Below are 21,989 nucleotides of genomic sequence, written 5' to 3'. Positions count from 1 at the left end.
TTGGGTGCACACCATCTGATATATGTATGGTTTGGTTTAGTGCTGAATTATTTCTGCATATAAAGCTATACTGTGAGCTATTCTCCATTCAGAGTCTTCATCTTTTTAATGTTTTTTTCCACAGAGATATGAGAGAAATGAAAAACCTTTTAAGTAAACTCAGGGAGACTATGCCTTTACCACTGAAAAATCAAGGTAGGTTTTACATTTTCTTCCTGCAAGGAAAATTAAGGTAATTAAACGTTTTCACTTCTACTAGATCTGAAAAATCTAGGGTGGCTTTTTATTTTTTTCTGTCGAAGTAACAGAAACAAAAATCTAGGTGAAATCCCTTCCCTACTGATTCAATGGAGACAGAATTTAATATGTGAACTTGGTCTTCTCAAGTTTCATTTGAGAATATTACTCTTCAAAGTACAGTATTCTGAAAGCTTATAAATACAGATATATATATAACATATATAATATTATATTATAGTAATATATCTATAGATAAAATAATAGACTTTTCCTTATGCGATAAAGGTAGCAGCACAACTAATCCCCCATGTCATGAAGCTTTCTTTTTCAAATGTAATGAAGGCATAAATTGCACAGAGCATGCTGAGGATCATGCTGAGTGATGGGGTTTGCTTTACCCCTGCAAGGCTTGTTGCTTCTGTATCATGACTTCGTGGTAATGAGACTCTGACCCTATGCAGAAGAAATACTTGCCTAGAATTTAAAAGGCGTCAACATGCAAGGTAGAGAGCTATCCAGATGGAGGGTCAGTGTTAGGGTCTCGTATTCTTGATGTGCCAGAATGTTCCAGTATCGGAGTTTAGAATGGAAATTCGGAGTTTAGAATGGAAATTCTCGCTGACGTGTGCCAACAGCCACTCAATATTATTTTTTCCATCTTTAAATTAAGTTAGAATATAGTGTTAATACCAAACTTTTCCAAGTTGCAATGAAAGTCTCAAAATTATGTATCTTTCATTTTTATGTGGGACCCTAACATTATTCACCAAAACAGGAATATTTTGGCATAAATCTCACAGTAATTGAGGAGTCATTTTCTTGAGGTGGCATCATTGAACTTATGTTCTTGCCACTTCTATTGCACTCTCATGGATACCTGATAACTAGCATATTAAGACTCCTCTAGAAATTTCCATTTATTATTTGCTCTGTGCCTAGAACATAGAGTCTCCTGCTTGATCTTGTAGATAACAGTAGAACACATAATAGACGTACTCCTTTATGAGAATGTGTGCATACATGCTTATATTAAAATGTGTCTGTTCTTTTTATAACAGATGATAGCAGCCTCCTAAACTTGACCCCTTACCCATTAGTAAGAAGACGTAAGCGAAGATTCTTTGGACTGTGTTGTCTTGTCTCAAGTTAAAAGATTAAATATAGAAACACCAAGAAAATCAAACATTGGTTAAACTACTGTCATTTCACCTCTGAAAAGAACATTACTACTCTTCATTATAAAGTATATTTTCTATGCTGGCCTATTCTTTTTCTCAGCTGCTCTATCCCCTTTTTCAAAATAACAGTTTTGAAGCTTAAAGTTACAGTGGCCAAGAACTAGCAAGAACTAGCTGCAGAATAGATCTAGCATAATTAAGAGTGTTTATACAACGTCTAAAAGTATGTTTTGTGTGCTTACTTTGAACCACTCAGAGAAAAGACATATGGATTACGGTTAATAGATTATTGTAAAATTTTTCATTGTTTAAACTACAGCTGAAAGTTTGTGCATAGTACAACATAGTTCTTATTAGTATCATATTGAAATACTTGATCATATTCTAACGGTCTTTAAGCATAGAAAAATGTTTAACAGCAAAAGTATCGAAGTTCTAAAATACTTAAACACTATCAGAATTTGCACAAAATCTCCAGTTGCTTTTTGTGCTCTTGTTCATAGTTAGTCTTCCACTATATCTCAATTCAAAAGCTTCATAGAAAAATATCATTTACACAAAACGTATATGAAAATATTTAGAACTTGCAAATACAGAGAAATCATTCAACCTATATGCTGTACAATACATAGAAATAAGGTATTTCCTTCTAAGCCTTTAGAGATTTTAGTGATACTATTAAGTATCTCTAAAAGCTTTTGAAAAAATAATTATTTATTGAAGTGTAGCAGAATAAACAACGTAAAACACAACACTAACCCATTTTATTTCCAATAGAATTTAAATGGTAATTTATGGTATCTGCATATCACAAAGTATTAACTCTTATAGGGCATGCCAGAATTATCTCAGATTGTAAGATACTAAAAGTTTTACATTGTTAATAAAGTTTTTTATTTAAATTAAATGACTTGTTTCTAGAGATATTTCCAGAACATATGGGGATTTTTTTGTAATTTTACTGTAAAAAAAAACCTACAAAGTTTTGGTAATTTTTCCATTTCAAGATGTATGTTTACAAAGAGACAGAAAATAACAATTAATACACAAGTGCTAAAATGACTGCTAGTAGAAGCAATATATATGAATATGCCAGAGTTGTACTGATATTTCAGGATGATAGGTGAGACACTGAACTAAACTTGCACTAGACAGTAACTACAAGCCCTGTGACAATCTGTAACTACAGTATAACTACAGTACAGAACACGAAGGTGGCTTTGAGCCTCTCTGCTACTCCACCATGAGCCAACATGTTAACAGGAACAAAAGTCCTTCTTGCTGCATAAGGGTTTTGTGGTCTGTAAGGAGAAAATGTTCCCTTGTCACAGAAAACGCCTCTGGAGTTAGATATGCTGTGTTTTTTGTTGGTAAGACACTTCTGGAAGCAGTTTGTTACAGAAGGCTATTCACTGAACTATATACGACACCTACTGAATGTGTTTTATCTGACTGATTTTTCTACCAAATTTTTCTCTTGAAATGCTATTTACCGAAAAAGGAAGAAAACACACAGCTAGCAGTGTTAGAGAACTGCATGGCCCAAAACCTGAGATCTAATTTAATTCCAAGATGAGACAGCAGGATTTTTTCTTTATGAGTAAGTGATCCAGTCAGTCATACCATTTAGATTTAGGAAGTTGTGTAACTGAGTTTGTAACATTTCTCTCAAAGAATACCTTTCTTTTCAAGCAGATATAGCAGACAGATGGTTTTTTCCAAGTTGTAATCATCTGCTCACCTTTCAGTCTTTCAGCTCTTCAGATTGCTCCAAAAGTAATGCCTCCTATTTATTTCCATGGAAATGATAACAGCTACAAAGAGTACAATAGTACTGTTTGATAGAACAGAAATTCTCAGTTACTAGACACTTTTTCAACACAGTCACCACTGTTAGCTACGTATTTTTGTCTGTGATTATCAAGAGCCTGCATGTCATTCTAGTGAAAATATGTACAAGCAAAGGTGACTCACTATTTCACAGCTATGACAGCACTGTTGCCATGAAAATGTTGCCATGCAGCCCATATTTCATTGGCCTAACCAGATGGAAGTGAAGGCACTAAATCCAGACTATACAGAGGATGTGGTAGGACAGTCTAGCCAAGACTGGCAACATGCTCAAACTGGTCTGCACACTCATATGGGGCCTGGTGTTATCATATCACAGGAGAAAGATTGTCTTCTTCTCTCACTTGGCTCTGGAAGTTCAAGCCTTCAGCTTGGTCAGCATCGTGATGCAGTGGTCAGTGTTGATGTTTTGTCCAGGTTCCAGGAAATCCAGAGGGATCACCCCTTTCCTATCTCAAAAGACAGTGCACATGACTTTGCCCGATGAAGGCTGCGTCTTGAACTTTTTTCTTCTATGGGGAATGCATGTGTCACCACTCCATGGACTGCTGACTCATAGTGGTGACACCATATCTCATCACCAGCAATGACGCAATCCAGAAAACTATCACCTTCAGCTTCATATTGGTTCAGTATGTTCTGGCAAACTTGCACATTATGTTATTTCTGTTCCTGTGTGAGCATTTATGGAACCCACCTGGCACAAACTTTGCAATATTCCAAAATTGCCATCATTTTTTCCAATGCCTTGAAGCCAATATTCAGCTCCATACACAGCTCCCTGTTTGCAGTCTGCTCCAGGATCCAAATGGATCTTCATTTTGTGGTGTGACAGGTGTGCGTGGAATGTGGCTTGTCCTTCATGTCACTGCTACCACTGCTGAAATACCCACTGCCTCACTGTACCCACATTCAGTTTTGTCTTCATAAACATTCAGACTCTGCTTTGTCAGACAGCCCCTCAGCTGCCATCTGTCACATGGCCACAATATGTAATGGGATATTGGTGAGAAGGTTCAACCCCTGCTGCCATATCACCAGCATCCGCTTCTGATATCATGGCCCAACAGAATAAAATAGGAGGCATTACTTACAGAGCAGTCATTGTATATTTTTGAAAAATTAACCCCAAATAATTTTGATGCAGTGAGGAGAAACGCATCTAAAAAGCCCTCATAGAAATTGTGTTTCTATAAGCAAAATGAATTCCATCAAAGGAACGCATGCTTACATACTCTAAGAGCGTATAGCTGAAAGCACAATAGCATTCTGTAAATAGCACAGAGAAAGGTAACTGCAGTGTATTTTATGATTTCATGTTACAATCTATTCTTCAGAGTATAATACATTTATCATCAGAATAGCTGTATGCAATCACAAAAGTGCGTGCTTGTGAGCATGAATGTGTATCTAAGAAGCATGGAATCAAAATGCATAGAAAGATTATTTTCAAAATCTATTTTCCTCACAGCAATGTTCTCATTAACCAGATTCTGCTTTTCTGTAATAAATAAAGAATGTCCAAGAGATGGCTGCACTGTCTTGTTTTCATTAAAAGTCTTAACAACTGATAGACGTGCTCAATAGCTCCATTCCCAGAGAAACAACAGATTTTGCAGCTATGAAAATGAAAGAAAATTTTGATCTCTCATGGCTATTAAAAATGCTACTTGGGTAGGTGTCTCGCTCCAATTTATAGGAGGGAGAGGAGGTTCTTTTAATATCTGTATACCCAGCGTAAGATTAAGAAACAACGGTTCAAATGTTGGTCCGACCAGTTTATTATAAATCCTAATCAGGGAGATGGGGAAGGGAAGGAGGGCAATAGAAAAGATGGGAAAGAAGCAAGAAGCGTGTAAAGTGGGGAGAGTCACCACTAGGATCCAGCAGCGGTCCTGTTGCACAACGTTTCAAATGTCCAAGGAAGAAGCAGCAGGGGGGAGAGCAGCAGTGTGGCCGGCCTTGGGAAGCAAGCAGGTAGCAGGAAGAAGTCTCAGAGCCAGGCTGGGAGGAAGCAGCAGGACTCAGGTAGCAGGTCCAGGAGAGTCCGTCAGCATGCAGGAATTCCATAGCATGGAATCTGATGGCAGACACCTTTGTTCTTCTTCAGCATGCTGGTAGAGCGCAGAGCGAGTCCAGGAGGGAGAGAGGCGGGTTGTGAGGTTTCTTATGTCAGAAACCTCTTTTTCTTCATGAGGAATCTGTTGCCAGAAAACTTAAACCTCGTGGTTTTTTATTCCTCTTTTATCCTCCTTTTTCTCCTGCCTACTGGACATCCCTGGGTGCTTGAGCAAAAGTCATGTGCAGCACCTCCCAAATGGCCATCTTCCTTGAGATAAGTCCACACAAAAGACTGCTTCATGCCCATTAAGCTGCAGCTTATCTCTCTTTTCGCCCCTGGCCTTGTCCGTGTCCCACAGAGAAAGGATTTCTCAACCCTTGCCCAGGACTTGCTTGGACTTGTTCATCTGTGTCCCCAGCAAGCTTTGAGACTATGATGTAAAAGAATAATCTCTTACAGTAGGTGAACTGTAATTAAAATTAACCTATTAGTTTGGTTCATCACATGTTAAAAATCAGATACCACTTTGTTAATAATTTCAGGAGTGTCTACATAAGTGCCAAAAAGAACAAACTGTAGACAACAGGTTTATGTACACCGCAACATTACAACAGATAGAAAGGAAGAAAGCAAATAGCATTTATACAACTTCTACACAGACATAGGCTGTAAATTCTTTATAATCTTGTTATACTGATACATACACAGAAATTCACAGAATCATAATCATAGAATCATAGAATGGCCTGGGTTGAAAAGGACCACAATGATCATCTAGATTCAACTCTCCTGCTATGTGCAGGGTTGCCAACCAGCAGACCAGGCTGCCCAGAGCCACATCCAGCCTGGCCTTGAATGCCTTCAGGGATGGGGCATCCACAGCCTCCTTGGGCAACCTGTTCCAGTGCTTCACCACCCTCTGTGTGAAAAACTTCCTCCTAATATCTAACCTAAACCACCCCTGTCTCAATTTAATACCTCTCCCCCTTGTCCTATTGCTGTGTCAGGTCAGTATGATTATTTTTTTAACAACTGTTTTCAAACAAAGATAGGTAGATCAAGAAGTAGTCATGCCTAGAATGGAGCTTACCCACATATTGTCACATGGAATTTAACACACCAGGTTACATGACAGCTCATATCTCTGTATTTTTATTAAATTTATTGTAATGAAGCATACATCAATGAGATAAATGTATACATGCTAATTAATCATGCAAAGCTCTTGGCATAAGTCACAATGCAATTAGTTGTATAACTTCAGCACAGCCTCTGATGGAACTGGGTTTACGTATGATGTTTTTAGAGATTCTAAGTCCTTTTTTTTCCCTGCTGTTTAAAGTGCACAGTGATATGCACATCCTTTTTATTACTCTGAAAGCCCTACTTTTTTTTTCTTCCTGCTGGACTAAAGACTGCTAAAATTTCAGTCTTCGTTCATTCTGAAACCTCCCCATAGTTCTCATCAATTTTGCAGTTTCTCTCCAGCCTTTGCTATTTGTTGTAGCATTTACTGATCTTGTTGTATAGATGCTTTATTTCTCAAACTTAAGGATCATTGGTAGCCAAGTGTTAATGAAACATCTTCTAGTTATTTTTAATAGATAGTGGACATGAGCCAAGGCCTGGTGAGTATCCGAACGAAGAGGCATTAAGGGATAAATTTGCTTAGTCAAGAAAGCAGAGGATTATCTTTCACTAAAATTTGAGAGGAAAAATAAAATAAACTTTTTTAAGCCCCGAAATATCATGTAGGTGCAAGAGTGATAAATGTTAATCTAAATACCATAATGGAATGAGGCAATGAATTCTTCTCACGGTGCTTGGAGCCCAGCTGCAAGGCACTCAGATACTGCAGTCACAGTTGATATGGAACCTGGGCAGAGCTGAGTTCACATGAGAACACTGAGCATGATGCATGCAAGAACTGAAACCTGGGTGTCAGAACAGATCGCTAATGCTTGTGTGTGGTCTCAAGAAAGAAGTCTAATATTAAGTCTGCTAAACCCAATACTTCTGGCCTCCTCATACGTGGAAAAAAACCAAACCTGAATAATACTCCTCTTTCATTGCAAGTGGATGACAATAGGTGGCAAAAATACAAAAATACAGTCTCTAGGAACTGATGCTAAAGTCCTCATTTCAGCTTTCTCATACTTCAATACCAGAATATGATTACAACAGCATTTTTTGTGACTGACGGAAGATCTTCCCGCTTGACGGGAGGAGAACCAGCAGGAGGAGCGAGGAGCGGGCGGCATGGGCGGAGGGGCTCTGGAAGCAACCGAGCTCCCTGCGCGGGCGATCCCTTCCGCTCGGAGCGCGCTCTCTGCCGTTCTCTTTCCTTCCCGACAAGGGTCCCAAATAGGCGCCGTGGGGAGGACCTGCCGTGCTGCTGCGGCCACAGGGACACGGGCCCCTAAGAGGCACCGTAGCCGCTGGGGTTAAGGCGAGGAGCGGCCTCAGGACGCCGCTGCCGCCACTTTCTGAAGTAAAAACAAAGGCTGAAGTGATTTATTTATTTGTTTTTCCATTTGGCAGATAGTTTCTCTCTGTAAACTAGTTTATGTAATCAATACATCTCTAGGGGTATCTGCTTGGTCTGGGTTCAGACGTGTATGAATGTCTGAACTCATTTCAGCATCACGTGGCGTTCCCCCCTTATTCCATAAAGGACAGTGTATTACTCACAAGTAGTTTATCATAAATTGTCAGATCTACAGAGATGCCTCAGGGACCTGAGAGCATCCCATGTGGCACCAGGCACTTATGCCTGGGCGATGGATTCAGCTCCTTTATCGTCAGCAGCTTTTCTCATGTCAGTAGAGTGAGGTTTCAATAGCCTTCATAAGATTGATGATGCTGTATAAAACTTAACTTGATTAGAGAAATGCAACTGAAAGGTGTTTGGTAGTTATTGGATTTAGGAGCCCTGACAGACTTGCATGTTGAGAGGCAAACTAGCTGAAGACAGCTATGCCTGTTAGCAAGCAGTCTGGAGGAGTGGAACTGCAAAATTTACAGCCTATTAGTATTCATTTTGCAGGTCATATGGTCTTTTTTCCAGCTTTTGTCTGCCTGTTTGCAGCACTGGGTCTTTCTAGCCCTTTAGAAGTAAGCGCTCCTTTGCAGGCAGAGTCACAGAGCTGTTATTGGCTTAGCCAGAGAAGGCTGCTTTGTTGAAGTTCTTCACAGCTTTTTGGGGCTTCTGTACTATTGTTTTACTGCTAATTGGGCTTTTCATGTTTTGATGTAAAAAATATGGTGTTGTTGATTTGCTGCTAGGCATGATATTAGTTGTCATGTCATCGTAAATTGGGTTTTATCCCACTTCAATAATAAATGCACAGAAATGCAGTGTGCTCTTTAAAATGTATACTATTCCTGTATCAGTGTAGAGGTGAGATTCCTCATTATCTACTTTAAAAATGTCCTTCCTGTTGTCCACCTTCAAGGACAAGATGCAAGAGAAGCTAGAAAGGCATCTGCTTCTGCTGTATGTCTTTTTTCCAGATTCAAATCATTAATCTCTCTTTCAGTCAGAAGATACAGTAACAGCAGAAACAGCAGTTGCTGGTAGAACAGATCCGGTAGATGTTCTAGAAAGAGAGCAGTATTTAAGATTCAGAACACTTCAGAGATTTGGAAAGGTTCGGCAAAGCAAAATAGTAGAATTTCAATGTAACGGAAGGGATTTCCTTAAGGAAGTCAAAGTCATATCTAAAAAGAATTATATCTTCCAAAGGATTAAGATTCTAATATTTCTCCCATTAAAGAAATGTGTGAATTTTTATTGGTACAAGTCAACATAATTTTGTTGTTGTTATTAAGTTTCAATCTTTCAACCCTCTTGCAGGACCTTTCACTCCTAGTTGCTGGCACAAGCAACATAATCTCTTAGAAATAAACTTTATCCTCCCTTCATTTGTTCTGAAATTGGGCCAAATACCACAGTATCTTCTTTAAGTCCAGTATCTCACTAGAGAATAAGAGCAAGAATCTGAAAAGGAAATGTAAGCGGCTTGCAGCAATTGTTGGGTAAGTTAAATTTTCTACTGCAAACCATCATGCTAACCACAGAACTTATTGAGTCAAGTGCCAGAGTAGGGAAGTTTATAATATCCAGATCTGAGGTCTACTGTGTGGTGAGAATCACAAGCCAGCACCTGTGCTTTTCCTACTTTGTTTTTAATAGTTTCTGCTATATAGCATCTAAAGCCTATTTTGCATGTGTCATCCTTAGTATCAAAGGCTTCCTCTATCATACAGTATTTTCTCATTCTCCTATGGCAGAGGCAGATTCCGTATTCAAAATTTCTCAAGTCTGGTTGCTGCAGGTGAGAGCTGCTCTCAACCCTTTTTTGTCTCCTGAAGAACTGTTGCAAGCTCGCTTAAAGATCTTCCAGAATTACCCAAAGATTGGCACATATGTGGTAAGAGGGAATACAGCTTCAGTGTAAGGAAATTAATGATCAGGAAAGTGAAATTTAAAACAGCAAAGTTCAAATGTTTACTTAGAAACAGGCACTTCCCTTGGCTCACTGCAACAAAGCATCATTTCCTTCATACTTGTCTATGCGAGGAGGGAAGGATCTTTCCTCAGTAAAAGTGTCAGCATACCCTAGATTTGAATATCCTTCAAGTTGGTTTTCAGAGCCTGTAATTCATATGTAGACCATCTCAACATGGGCATAGCTGCAATTGCCTTTGCAACTCACAGGTGAGAGAAGCAGGCCAATTTTACAGAACATTTTGGTTTAAAAAGAAAAAAAAAAAGAAAGAAAAAGATCTTAAGGTCTTAGCCTTTTCTTAAATTGAGTTAAAACAATATTCCATGGGGAATATTTTGAAGTGAGAGGGTGAACCACATAGACCAGAGCATTCATGGCTGTTGGTGTATAAGATAATGTCTATGGAAGTCAGAAAGTTTCTCTTGAATTAATTTTTTAAAAAAGGATATTTCCTACTGATACTGTTCTGGCTAAACTACTTGAGCTTAGAAACATCTAAACTTCTGTACATTTTGGAGTTAGAAATGTCTTTGATGTGACATAAAGCACTGAGTCTTTGCTTTACTTGTACTACCGTATAACCAGAACAAATCCCACAGATTTTCACTTTTCCAGCTAGCCAAGATCTGACCACGTATCTTCTTTCACTGAAAAAGCAATTAAGGGAGTTCTTGCTTCAAAACAAGCATTTAATAAAAACAACATATCAACTATTTATAGGTGTACTAGCAAGAGCTAGCCTTGTCCTCCCTCTGATTGGCTGAGGTGCTGTGCAGTGCTTGCATCACATTATTGCAGCACATTAGTAGAACAAAAAAACAACATATGATACTGAAACTGACAGCAATGTGCATGAAATGCATGTATTTCAGAAGAAAAAAAATAACAACCCCAGCAGACGGGAGGAACATAAATAAGAGTGTTTTCTCAAAATCTGCACAAAGGCAAACGTGCTCAATTGACTTTTCTACTTATATTCAAAAGCATGAATGGCTGTGTTATAAGCAAGTAAATGACATGCTTAAGACAGAAAAGCAGAGGCAGGTTCACTTGCACCTGAATTATAATCAGAAGGGCCTCTGGCTTCTTGCCCTCAGTATCTGAAGAAATTAAGCATTTCTTCTCTGCAGCATTTGTCACACCTCTTGTTCCAGAAGAACCGTGATCTCTGAGGTTGATCTTATGGCATTTTTTGCAGCTGCTCTGTATTTGTAAGCTGCGGTGTCTATGATGCTAAATTAGAAGGCAGTCTATGCTCTCTATCCAGGAATATTTGTGGAAAATGATTTCGCATAACTTACTTCCCGTACCCATAGTTTTATGGAAGTACATGTGGGCCATCAGGCAGATGCCATCAATTCATTTTCACTTTTGATTTGCCAAAGGCTTGTTTTCTTTTAAGTGATGTGATACAACCAGAATGCGTGTTGCTTGTTGTAGATGCAGATAGTTCATCTCACTGCACTCTTCCACTACTGTTGCTGCTCATTAAAATGATGCTCTGCCTGGTAGTTAAGCATGTCCTTTGTCGACATGCTTTCCCTTTCCCAAAAGGTACATCAGATGCTTTTGATAATTTAGCTTTTTTTCTTTGTTTTAACAGATAATGCATTCACGGGCATTTTTAAATGTTGTTGATATTCCTACCAGTAAAGTACTTCTCTGCAGCATACCACATGCTCTGCTGTGTGACTAAAGACTTTAAGTTAAATTCAGATTTAGAGCAGAAGCTTTGTTTGGTTCTAGCAGCCTTAAATTTTACTAATTTCAAAGGAACTGCGAATGCTGTGCATCAGCAGCAATTCAGAAAAGCTGAAAGTGTTTTCCAATTCTAATGAATGTTTTGGCTGTAGAGTAAAATCGTCTGTCAAACATTTTGAAAACAAAAAAATAAAATGTTTCTTTGGAGTTGAAAACAGAAAGAATTTTCATTCTTCACCTTTTTCTCTACCTTCCCTCCCTTTGAGGAGAAACCTTTCAAATATGTGTTCTTGTACCTTAAAATGCTTGCTCAGTGGCGCATTCACCTTTCCCACAAGCGGTAGGAAATATGACGGTTGGCATGAGAGCTCCCTCTATAGGTTTTACTTTAATATCAGCTTAGGAAAACAAACATTCCACTTCTTCACAGGGACTTCACAAGCATATTCAGATGAATAGCTTTACCAAAGTATGAAAGACAAGGCTTTATTGGAAGAAAAACATCAATTTTGCCAGTGGTCAAAATGTAAAAGAAATATAACAATATCATACATCCATTTTCGTTATATTTACAAAAAGATGCTTGTAATTTGAATAGTAACCTAACGAGCCACATAAATGAAGGTACTGGTTTGTAAACAAACAAATTAGCATTTCCTTTTTTTGTAACTACTTTTAATGCTTGTTGGTACCAGAGCTGTCAGATTGCAGAGGTGTGGCTATCATAATAACGTGAATTTCTCGGAGTTCTGTGCTACGGCATCCTGGTGGTATTGCATTCATGTGATAACTGAGAAATTCCTGGAGTTTTTTGAGACAATCAGCAGGTTTTTGTACATCTAGTCAGTAATCCAACAGACCTCACAAAGGGAAGTATGGCTGTTTAGAGTGATAAGGTAGCCATATTGCTTTCCTTCATACAGAACCTTTATTATTAGGAAGAATTCCACCCCTCCCCTCCGCCCCAAGAAGGAACAACTAGCTTTCTGTGAAAGAACCGGTGCTCTAGTTCTATCTAAAAATTAAAGCCGACAGTTTTCTAGAGAAGACTGGGTTGGAGTGAAGCCTGCTTAGTTATTAAACTATAGGCCAGCTTATACGTGCCTTACCCTACATGCGGAATACTTTCTTGGGCAGATTTCCAAGACAGGTGTGTTGGAACTTCACTGACAAGTCGACAGACTGTCTCTGGGCAGAAGCTTTCCACATGGTTTCCTTTGGTTCCTCCCCACAGGAGCCATTCCCTTTGTTCATCCTGGCAGGGAGCATTGCTACCCTCTCAGGGAAAGTAGTTCCAGAAAGCCACAGCCTGTGCAAATGCAGTGTAAAGGCTATCAGTACCTGTTTGTCTTACCTGAGAATACGGGGAGAAGCCAACATGTTCCATTGTGTGCACAGGAAGTGAGCATAATTCCTGTTCTTGTGACAGCTGTGCTTGGAGCCAGTGGTGAGGCTGCTGGCTCGTGGACAGGTGCTCAGTGCTGCGCAAGTTCTTGCACGGCACTTAAGATTATGAAACAGTGACAACACAATTTATCACAGCAGTTGTATGAGACTGTGCTATTATGAGATTTCTTTTGAACATTTAAGTGGTCTTCATCAAGAAACCAGCCTGACCGACTGACACTGAAGAGGGAGTAATAGTGAGTTTTGGGGTAATAGTACAGTTTTGTCTGGACTTGCCTACGTACGTAAATTCCAGTTGGCATATAGCTATTAAATAATTCATCTATACCCAGTATTCTAAAAATTATGTCCCCTGTTCAACATTTCTCACAACTTGAACATAGAGGAGTAGAAGATTACTGAGGTGAAATTGATGATAGTTTAGAAGGCCATTTTAAGCTCACAACACAAAACATATATCAGGGATTATAAAAGAAATCTTTACGTGAGTTGGCGTCTGAGCACGTGGCTTTCAGAGTTGAAAATGAGGCTTACATCCATGCAAAGGAGAAAATAGTTGGGTTGGGAATGAATGGAACGCTTATGATCAGCACTGCAGCTGAACACTTATTAACCAGTTTGAGACTGTTAGTGAGGGCAGTGGCCTAGAAATATTTTAGAATATTTTTCTTGGGTTTCACTCCTGTTCCTCTGATTTGCAAGTGGGAGAAGGATTTTGCCAGCAGTTTGATTACAGGCACTCCATGCTCTTGGAAAAAAAAAAAAAAAGAAGAAGGGATCTGACAATGAGGGGTGCTTCAAGTTCGTATGCTTATGCTATTCAGAAATTTGAGTTTACAGAAGAATATATCAAATGTACAACAACAAAATGACAATCAAAATGCCTATTAACATGTCTCCCAATTACTGTTACAGCTCATCTGTAAACAGGAAGCCACTGATAAAGTCAAGCTGATTTACAAGCCAATCTTCTTGTATATAATTGCTAGTTTCTTAGTGTGCACAACTCAAGATTCTGCCAGTAAGGCTGAAGACGTTTTAAAGAAAAGCGGCTACCATTTGTGATTCACAGGAATTCATAGCGGTATAAGAGACATGCTGTATTCTTATCCATATGCTCAAGCCCTCAATTTCATTCCCAGTGGTAAGGGTAAATCCAAACGTTCCTTGAACACCTCCAGGGTCGGTGACTCCACCACCTCCCTGGGCAGCCCATTCCAGTGCCTGACCACTCTTTCAGAGAAGCAGTATCTCCTAACGTCCAGCCTAAATCTCCCCTGGCGCAGCTTGAAGCCATTCCCTCTGGTCCTATCACCAGTTACACGACAGAAGAGCCCGACCCCCAGCTCACTGCAACCTCCCTTCAGGAAGTTATAGAGAGCAGTAAGGTCTCCCCTGAGCCTCCTCTCCTCCAGACTGAACAACCCCAGCTCCTTCAGCCGCTCCTCATAAGCCCTGTGCTCCAGACCCCTCACAGCTTTGTCGCCCTTCTTTGAACCCGCTCCAGGGCCCCACCGTCTTTCTTGCAGTGAGGGGCCAAAGTCTTGTAAGTTTCCATACTTCTGGTAGTGATAATCTTGTGATTAAAGAATACTTGTTTTCAGAAGAAATAGGTGGATTTTGGTTCCATCAGATAAGAGAGAAGAGTGTGTTTGTTGACCTGCGTCTACTTACGAAAGTGCTTTTGTCACTGAACGGAAAAAGGTCCTTGTTGACACTTGTGGTGGCTTTATTTTGCATAGGTTCCACTTCACACAGAGAACATTATGAGGAAATGCCCTGCAGGTGGAACACGCAAATCGATGCCTTGCTTGTCCATTACTAGTTGTTTAAGTGCTCATGTCTAGCGTTGAAAATCCTTCTCAGAAAGATAAGGCATTTAGGCATTCAGGAAATTCAGACACTTGAACACGCTTCTCTTTGTATTTTGCCTCTCAAGGGGTTCAGTTATTAGGGGAAATGAGCAGTATTTTGAGTAGCTAAATTTTGGATCTGGATGTTGATTATGGCAAGTACGTAGAACTCCACATGCTTTGTAACCCCATTACCGGTAAGGGTAGCTCAAAGGAAATTACTGTATTCCAATAATTCCATCTGATGGGGACAAAAAATTGCATACGAATCTAATGCAGCGAATCCATGGTGCTGAACTGGGAAACAGTGTTCAGTGCACATTTGAGCAAACTGCAGAACAAATCAGAATAAAAAACCTCCACAAGAAGGCCATTTATTATCTAATATGCATTGTATTCTTCTTAGTTGTCGGAGAAATGAAAGCAAGAACATATATCCTAAAGTTTAAAAAGTTAACACATTATTCCAGAGGAAGAAAACACTGTGTGTTCTGCTTTTGCAGTGTTTTGCTAGATGTTTGGGCTTTAATTGGTTAGGTGAATTCTAAGAAGTTACATGTACTCCTCAGACTGCATCTTACATCGAACATCAGAATCCTACTCTAATGTGAGATTCACCCATATCTGTGGCAACTCTTTCCAGGAAATGCCTATTGGGAGGCATCAACGCAAAAGAAAGCACTAGCTACTGGACTTGAATATGCTAGTGTTGTTCAGAAATGACAGCGTTCTTCAGAAGAGTTACCCCTGATTTACATTCAAACCTATTGAACTTAAATCTGAGCTATATGTGTTTTATCTTCTTTGGTCAATAAGAGCAGTATAGTTACAGTAGAAAGTGCTCTTGCCATCTGCCCCTTGGAAAAGAATGGCTGTTAAATGTATGGTTGTTGAATATGCAGAGAGCTGCCCATATCTCATCAGCTAAGTGATTACAGATGAAATGAGTGCCATTCATTTAATATGTATGTTGCTTAAAAATGAAAGAAACGGCAAACACAACTGCAGAGGCTGTTGAAATGTAACCTTGTTAAACCAGTAAAAGTACTATGCTTTACTGCAAGATAAAAAGTAGTATGAAATATTGTAATATACCTAGCAGACCTTCTAAATGGGTAAGGAGTCTACAATTAAAAAAGCAGTTTTGAAGAATTACGTAGTTTATCTCGGGGGCACATTTATCTTTGCGTACATTTATGCGTGTTGTATTGCTGCCGCTTCTAAGCATCATTTTCAGTTTCAGAATTAGCATTCTGAACTACTGTTTATGCAGTCTCTGAAAATATTCACATTCATATCCTTTGAAAATAACGTGAGATTTGAACAAGAATGCATTGCTAGCAAATACGTACATTTTTCATAGGCAGTGAAGGACTTGACTATGAATGAACAAAAAATAATGTCAGGTAGTGAATTTTTCAGGAAAAATATTCAGGGACTTAAGATCACCAAGTACTTTCAGAGCTGGAGTCACTAACAATAGGAGGAAATATTAGAGCAGTCATCTGAAAATATATCTTCAAAGTATCGGTGGGGAAGGATTGCTTTCCTGTTCTGCTTCAATAGTTTCATTCTGTATCAACGCTAAGAGGCCAAAAGCACGACCGCACATATGGCTCAATTTTTCAGCAAATACAGATATCAAATTAGATGCAGAACATTGGATGTGGCTGAAAGGAATTGCTCGTATTACAGTCTATCCAAAGAAAGCAAAGCCCCTTGGCTGGGCAGGTTTATTATCAAGTATACGGTCCCGAAGCAACACAATGCACAGTAACTGCAAGGTGTGCTCATTGTTTCCTACACTTCTGATGAGTTCTGCTTGTAACAGACCAGGAAGTGGGACCCATCTTTGTCCCTTTCCACTAAGCCCAGGGGATTCCTTTCTGATTCTCAGTCTTTTCCAGCTCTTTGCTTTTTTTCTTTCCGGTTTGGCTGCATCTTTTGCTCGAGTAAGCATTCCTCAGCGAGCTGACCACTACTGTGATTCTTAACAATTTTCATTAGCGTGTACAAACATCAGTAATCTTCTTTGATAGGCTGAGGAAGTGCAGAAATTCTTTCTGGCCAGTTCTTGAAACCTTCACAATCGCATTTGATTTCCGATGTCACTGGAATGGACAGTAATTCTTGAGGAATACCACGTGGTTTCTCTCTCATTATAGGAAGGTTATGGCAAGTCCTTGAATAAAATATTCCTTAGAGCATTCTCCCTTCTTCTGCCGGCTGAGCCAAAGGCATAGAGTTAATTTAAGGCCCATTCAGATATTCTATGTGCAGGGCTTTATAGAGCTAAAGAATTCATGGAATCACAGAGTGGCTTGTGTTCAAAGGGACCCTAAAATCATTTAGTTCCAACCCTCACACCATGGGCAGGTGCACCTCCCATGGTGTCTTATTGCCAGAAAATTTTAAAAACAGTTCAGCAGAAACTGCTTTTCTCCTCATGTATTTGGTAGTTTATGAAGCAGATTATGGTATGCTTCTTGCAGCAGTAGAGAGGTGGATTTGATGCCCCTTAGGTTCTTCCAGTTTTGCCCCATAACAAAAATTTTCTCCTTTTTTATTGCAGCCCAAAAGACGGTGAAATTCATCCTGAAATCTGTAGGCTGTATATCCAGTTGCAGTGTTGCTTAGAAATGTACACAACAGAAATGCTCAAGTCCATATGTCTGCTAGGATCCCTGCAGTTCCATCGGAAAGGTATTAAACTGCACAATTACACAGGCACTGATTTAAACACATGAACAGTTGTCAGGAAAAGTTTGGGTATTTGTGAAAGACAAAGCACCACAGTGTAAAGGAAGCTATACCACTGAAGCCTGTTAGATTTTTCCATTTCATTATCATCATTCAGTGAATCTTGTCACGCTTAGTAATTACAAGGAAAAGAATCAAGAAGTTTGGCCTGCAACATGGGCTGCCCAATCATTTAATGTAACTCTTAATCAAGCAAAAGATTTCTTTTCTGTTGTTTTTTCCAATGTAAGTTTATCGTGTTCCATTATTTTGATTTTAGCACAGAAATAGTTTCATTCCCAAGGGTAAATTTTGGGAAAACTGCTAGTATATTCCTAAGCAAAATACATTTTAACAGACCTCTGAGAGTGGCATCTCTGTGCCTTATGTGCATTGTTAAGGCTTGGCAGATCCAAGACAGCACAGAGTTAAAGCTTGTCATCAGGGTCAGATGCAGTGAAGATTGTTCCCTGTGAAAAAATGCAGCCAAAAAGAAGTCAGTTGTACGCCTCCAATAACTACTACCTGGACGGATGTCTCCCCTAGCCCTGATGTTAGATGTTGTCTAATGAAGCCATTACCCTTGCCATTTACTTTACGTTTAATTCAAGTGCTCCGGTGTCTCGGGGAATGCTACAGGGACAGGATTTGCTTCTCCAACTCTGACAGAGAAAGTGCGAGAGCATGCTGAGGACTTGTAGCGATGATGAAGTTCACCTCGCGTTTCGTGCTAACGAGCAAATACTGTCATACTCTCAAGCATTTGGGATGACTCGGAAGTGTCATTTCTCAAGTGGACTTCCCAGGAATTGTATAAGGTGATTTCTGACAGAGCTGACTGGTGCTGTGTTTCCAGCAGTGTGATGTCAGTATGCTGGCTGCTTTAGCCGCATTTGCCTTTCAGGCTAAATCTGCCAGAGTTCTGCCATATAAACCCTGATTCTCAACTGTTTTTCTTTTTTGCATTCAGTATGTATTTTGCTTTTTTTATTGGTTGGCCCACCTGGAAGAAGCTGCTGATGAGCAAATCATAGAATCCTAGAACCACAGAATCGTGGAATGGCTTGGGTTGGATGGGACCTGAAGGGTCATCAAGATCCAAACCCTCGCCGCAGGCAGGGCCACCAACTTCCACTTTTAATACTGGACCAGGCTGCCCTGGGCCCCATCCAAGCTGACCTTGAACACCTCCAGAGACAGGGCAAGAGGGCTAAAGGCTAGGGGCTAAAAAAGTCAGCGTGCGCTGGAGTGTAAAGCTGTTGTGAAAAACATGCATTACATGGCAAGGAAACAGAATGTTCCTCATTTTTCCCTAACAAGGAACTCTGAGCTTGCAAATAATTAACTTGAAGAGTTCTCTAAATTAAGCAGAATGATTCTGATCAAACTGGTATGAAATTTTTTAGTCATATAGGAAATAAGCAATTCAGTCAACAGAAACTGATTACTTTAAGCATAATGACCATGCTGACCATATTGAAAGGAAAATGGAGAAACGGAGATGATTTACTGAACAGGCCACTCAATAGCTTGGGGATTATGTCTGGTCTCCTTGTAAGTACTTTTTCCCAGATAATATCCCAGCAGAATTCACCACGTAAATATCTCGTGCTATTGATAGCATTTCGCTTTGTTTACCTCTTCACCTGTTCATTTGTTCACCAGTTTTTCACTGAGTGATGATGCGAAAACAGGCATTTGTTTCTCTTGCCCACAAGGAGTACCACAGTGAACACTTCTGACACGTGCTAACTTCACTTAATTCTTAAAAGCACATCTGTTGTTATTCTGTGCACCTGATTTCTTGCTGGAGGCAATTTTTGAAGCCAATACTTTCTACTTGGATGTAATATTTTCCATTTATATTACCATAAAGATTAAAGCAGGGTAACATGCAGGCTGTTTAGACGAACCTGCAGTTAATAAATAATGATATAGGAACTGCCCTCTTGACCAGGCATTATCAAAGTGCACTGAATAATATATATTCACCTTCCTGTAGAGAGATTTCTTTCATATTTACAGTACTTTAACTTACTACTGTCATACAACCTCTGCTAGAAGAGTCAGTCAGTCTGTTATTTTTTTGAGACTTAGCAGGCACACTGGGGCCAAAAAACATAAATATTTCCAGCTGTGTTATGCAGTAAGTAAACTGAGGTAAATGCTCTCTAATAAATTTATTTGTAAGGTACATATGCCACCAAAGTCCTTTGCTGAAAATAGAGGAGAGCCACAAAAGGGACCCAAGGGGTGCAACGTCTCCCCTGCGAGGATGGGCTGAGAGAGCTGGGGCTGTTCAGCCTGGAGAAGAGAAGGCTCTGGGGAGATCTGAGAGCGGTCTTTCAGTATCTAAAGGGAGGCTATAAGGACAGCAGGGTCTGTGACAGGTGATAGATAGGACAAGGGGAAATGTTTTCAAACTCAAGGAAAGGAGATTCAGGCTAAACATAAAGAAGAAGTTTGTTACAATAAGGGTGGTGAGGCACAGGCACAGGTTGCCCAGAGAATTGGTGAATGGCCTTGTCCCTGGAGACGGTCATAGGCTGGACGGGACTCTCAGCAAGCTGATGTAGCTGTAGGTGTTCCTGCTCATTGCTGGGGAGTTGGACTAGATGACCTTTGAAAGTCCCTTCCAACTCAAAAGATCCTATGATTCTACGGCATGACTGCAGAATTCAACATTCAGAAAGTTTGCAATTGCTAGAATGAAACAGGTCCGAGTGGCTTTATTTCATCTTATTATAGCCAAATTCTGATCATACACTTTGTTACTGCGTTCCACAGTCCCAAGGCTCCTGGCTAGCTAATACATGTTGGACATTTCATCTCTTTTTTTTCCAGTGTCACACGTTGTTCTTATTACACATAATTTTGTCATTAGGGCAGAATTCCTCTGTTCTCAGACCTTTCCTGGAAACCCATACACTGATGGGAATGTCTCCAGTACTGCCTTGAGTGAAGCAGTGGCAATTTTTCTCATTGCAACTGGGGAACAAGGAGTGATTAAAGAAAAGAGCGCTAATTTAGAATTTGAGATTGCAGCATATGCTGTGCAGTGATGTGTTTGCGTTTGGAGCAATTTCTCGGTGACTTCAGTTGCCACTGAGCACTGAGAGTCTCTGAGTGGAGCAAGCACAGAATTTAAAGTACTTTATTAGTAACTATTTTGAGAAGCTGGGTTTAAGTAACTCGTACAGGGTCACATGAAAACTCTGAGTTGGAGGAAGTTATATAAGTCTAGTTTCCAGCGCAGCACTGTGTCTTTCTGCATTACTCACATAATGGCTTTAAAGGTCCTTGACCTCCATTCTGTCAGAACAGGGTGACAATAGCAAACTGCCTCCTGAGGAAATGGCAAAAATGAGAGATGACTGCTCATGTTCCATCTCTTCCAAGAAATATTCTGAAATGTCATCTGCATCAGTAGCACACTGGGGAAGAATTTCTGGATAGAATCTTTCTCAGACTTTGCCAAGCAACAGATGAGTTCACTTGTCTGGGATCTGGAGCTTCTCTTCTCATCTTTGTTTTGCTTTATTTGCCTTCCTCCATCATTTGAGTTACAAAGCCTTAAGGAGCAACGACAAACACAGATCTTACACTTGTTAATACTTTTTAAAACATGAATTATAGTTTCATGGGAAGGAAGATACTGTCAACTATCTTAAGTGCCTCTGTAGTGTTTACAGAATTCTGCTCTCATTTCTTTACTTGTTGTATCTCTACCTTATTGACATTGCATGTTACCAATATTGATTATTTTTCTGATTAAATAAACAATCCTGGCTTAGCTGTCAGATATAAGAGGAAATCACTGACATAGTTTCTGTCTATAGGAGCTGCTGGATGCAATGGTAATTGTTCTTTTTCTAAAATAATACTGATGTCTCCTAATATCCTGTGCTGAGAAAACTCAGAATTACCTCACAGTACTTAAGTATGTTCCAACATATGTTGCTATACCCAGTTGCAATTTTTCTTGCTGTTAGATTTTCACTTATACCTCATAAAGCATATCATTGCATTTGAATGCATAAAAATAACAAATAAATGAGCTTTATTGATTCATGTATAGATTATAATAATATATTCATTTCCTTGTAAGGAACTCTGAGTTACTGCTCTAATCACTGCATCATTATAGCATGTCACTGTGGAAGTACACATTCCCAAAGTCTGATGCCTGTATGTGTTTACATATTAATCATAAATTTCTTAGAATTGTCTACAGATATAATTATCTTGTTTACTTCTGTAGTTACACATTTTAGAAAACATTTTAAGAAGTCCAAGGCTGCAGACTGCAGTCATGTTTTTACCCAGCTTTGCGATACTGAAGCAAGGTACTAATTTTTCTGATTGGGGAAATTAGCCTGTACAACAAATGAAAAGTAAGAGGGGACAGAAGTTTTGAAGTTAAAAATGAACAAGAGGTGTTTTCCAG

At 39.5% G+C, this 21,989-nt stretch overlaps 1 protein-coding gene across 2 annotated transcripts in view; it reads left to right on the top strand.

Moving 5' to 3' along the window:
• Positions 1-1,390, top strand: part of RGS7BP (regulator of G protein signaling 7 binding protein) — a gene marked incomplete at both ends in the record, with an annotated part of 34,465 nt that extends 33,075 nt beyond the window's left edge. The window contains 2 exons of one of the 2 annotated variants that reach the window (XM_079548708.1): positions 125-195; positions 1,299-1,390. In XM_079548708.1, the coding sequence (XP_079404834.1) occupies positions 125-195; positions 1,299-1,390 (163 nt within the window). Of the gene's footprint in view, positions 1-124; positions 196-1,298 lie in introns of those variants that run through there. The other variant, XM_079548709.1, reaches the window with a different exon arrangement.
• Positions 1,391-21,989: the final 20,599 nt, after the last annotated feature.

Source organism: Tetrao urogallus (genome assembly GCF_951394365.1).
Source record: "Tetrao urogallus genome assembly, chromosome: Z".
Lineage (NCBI taxonomy): Eukaryota > Metazoa > Chordata > Aves > Galliformes > Phasianidae > Tetrao > Tetrao urogallus.
The sequence above is the reverse complement of the archived record's forward strand: the minus strand, read 5'-3'. Positions and strand labels throughout refer to the sequence as shown.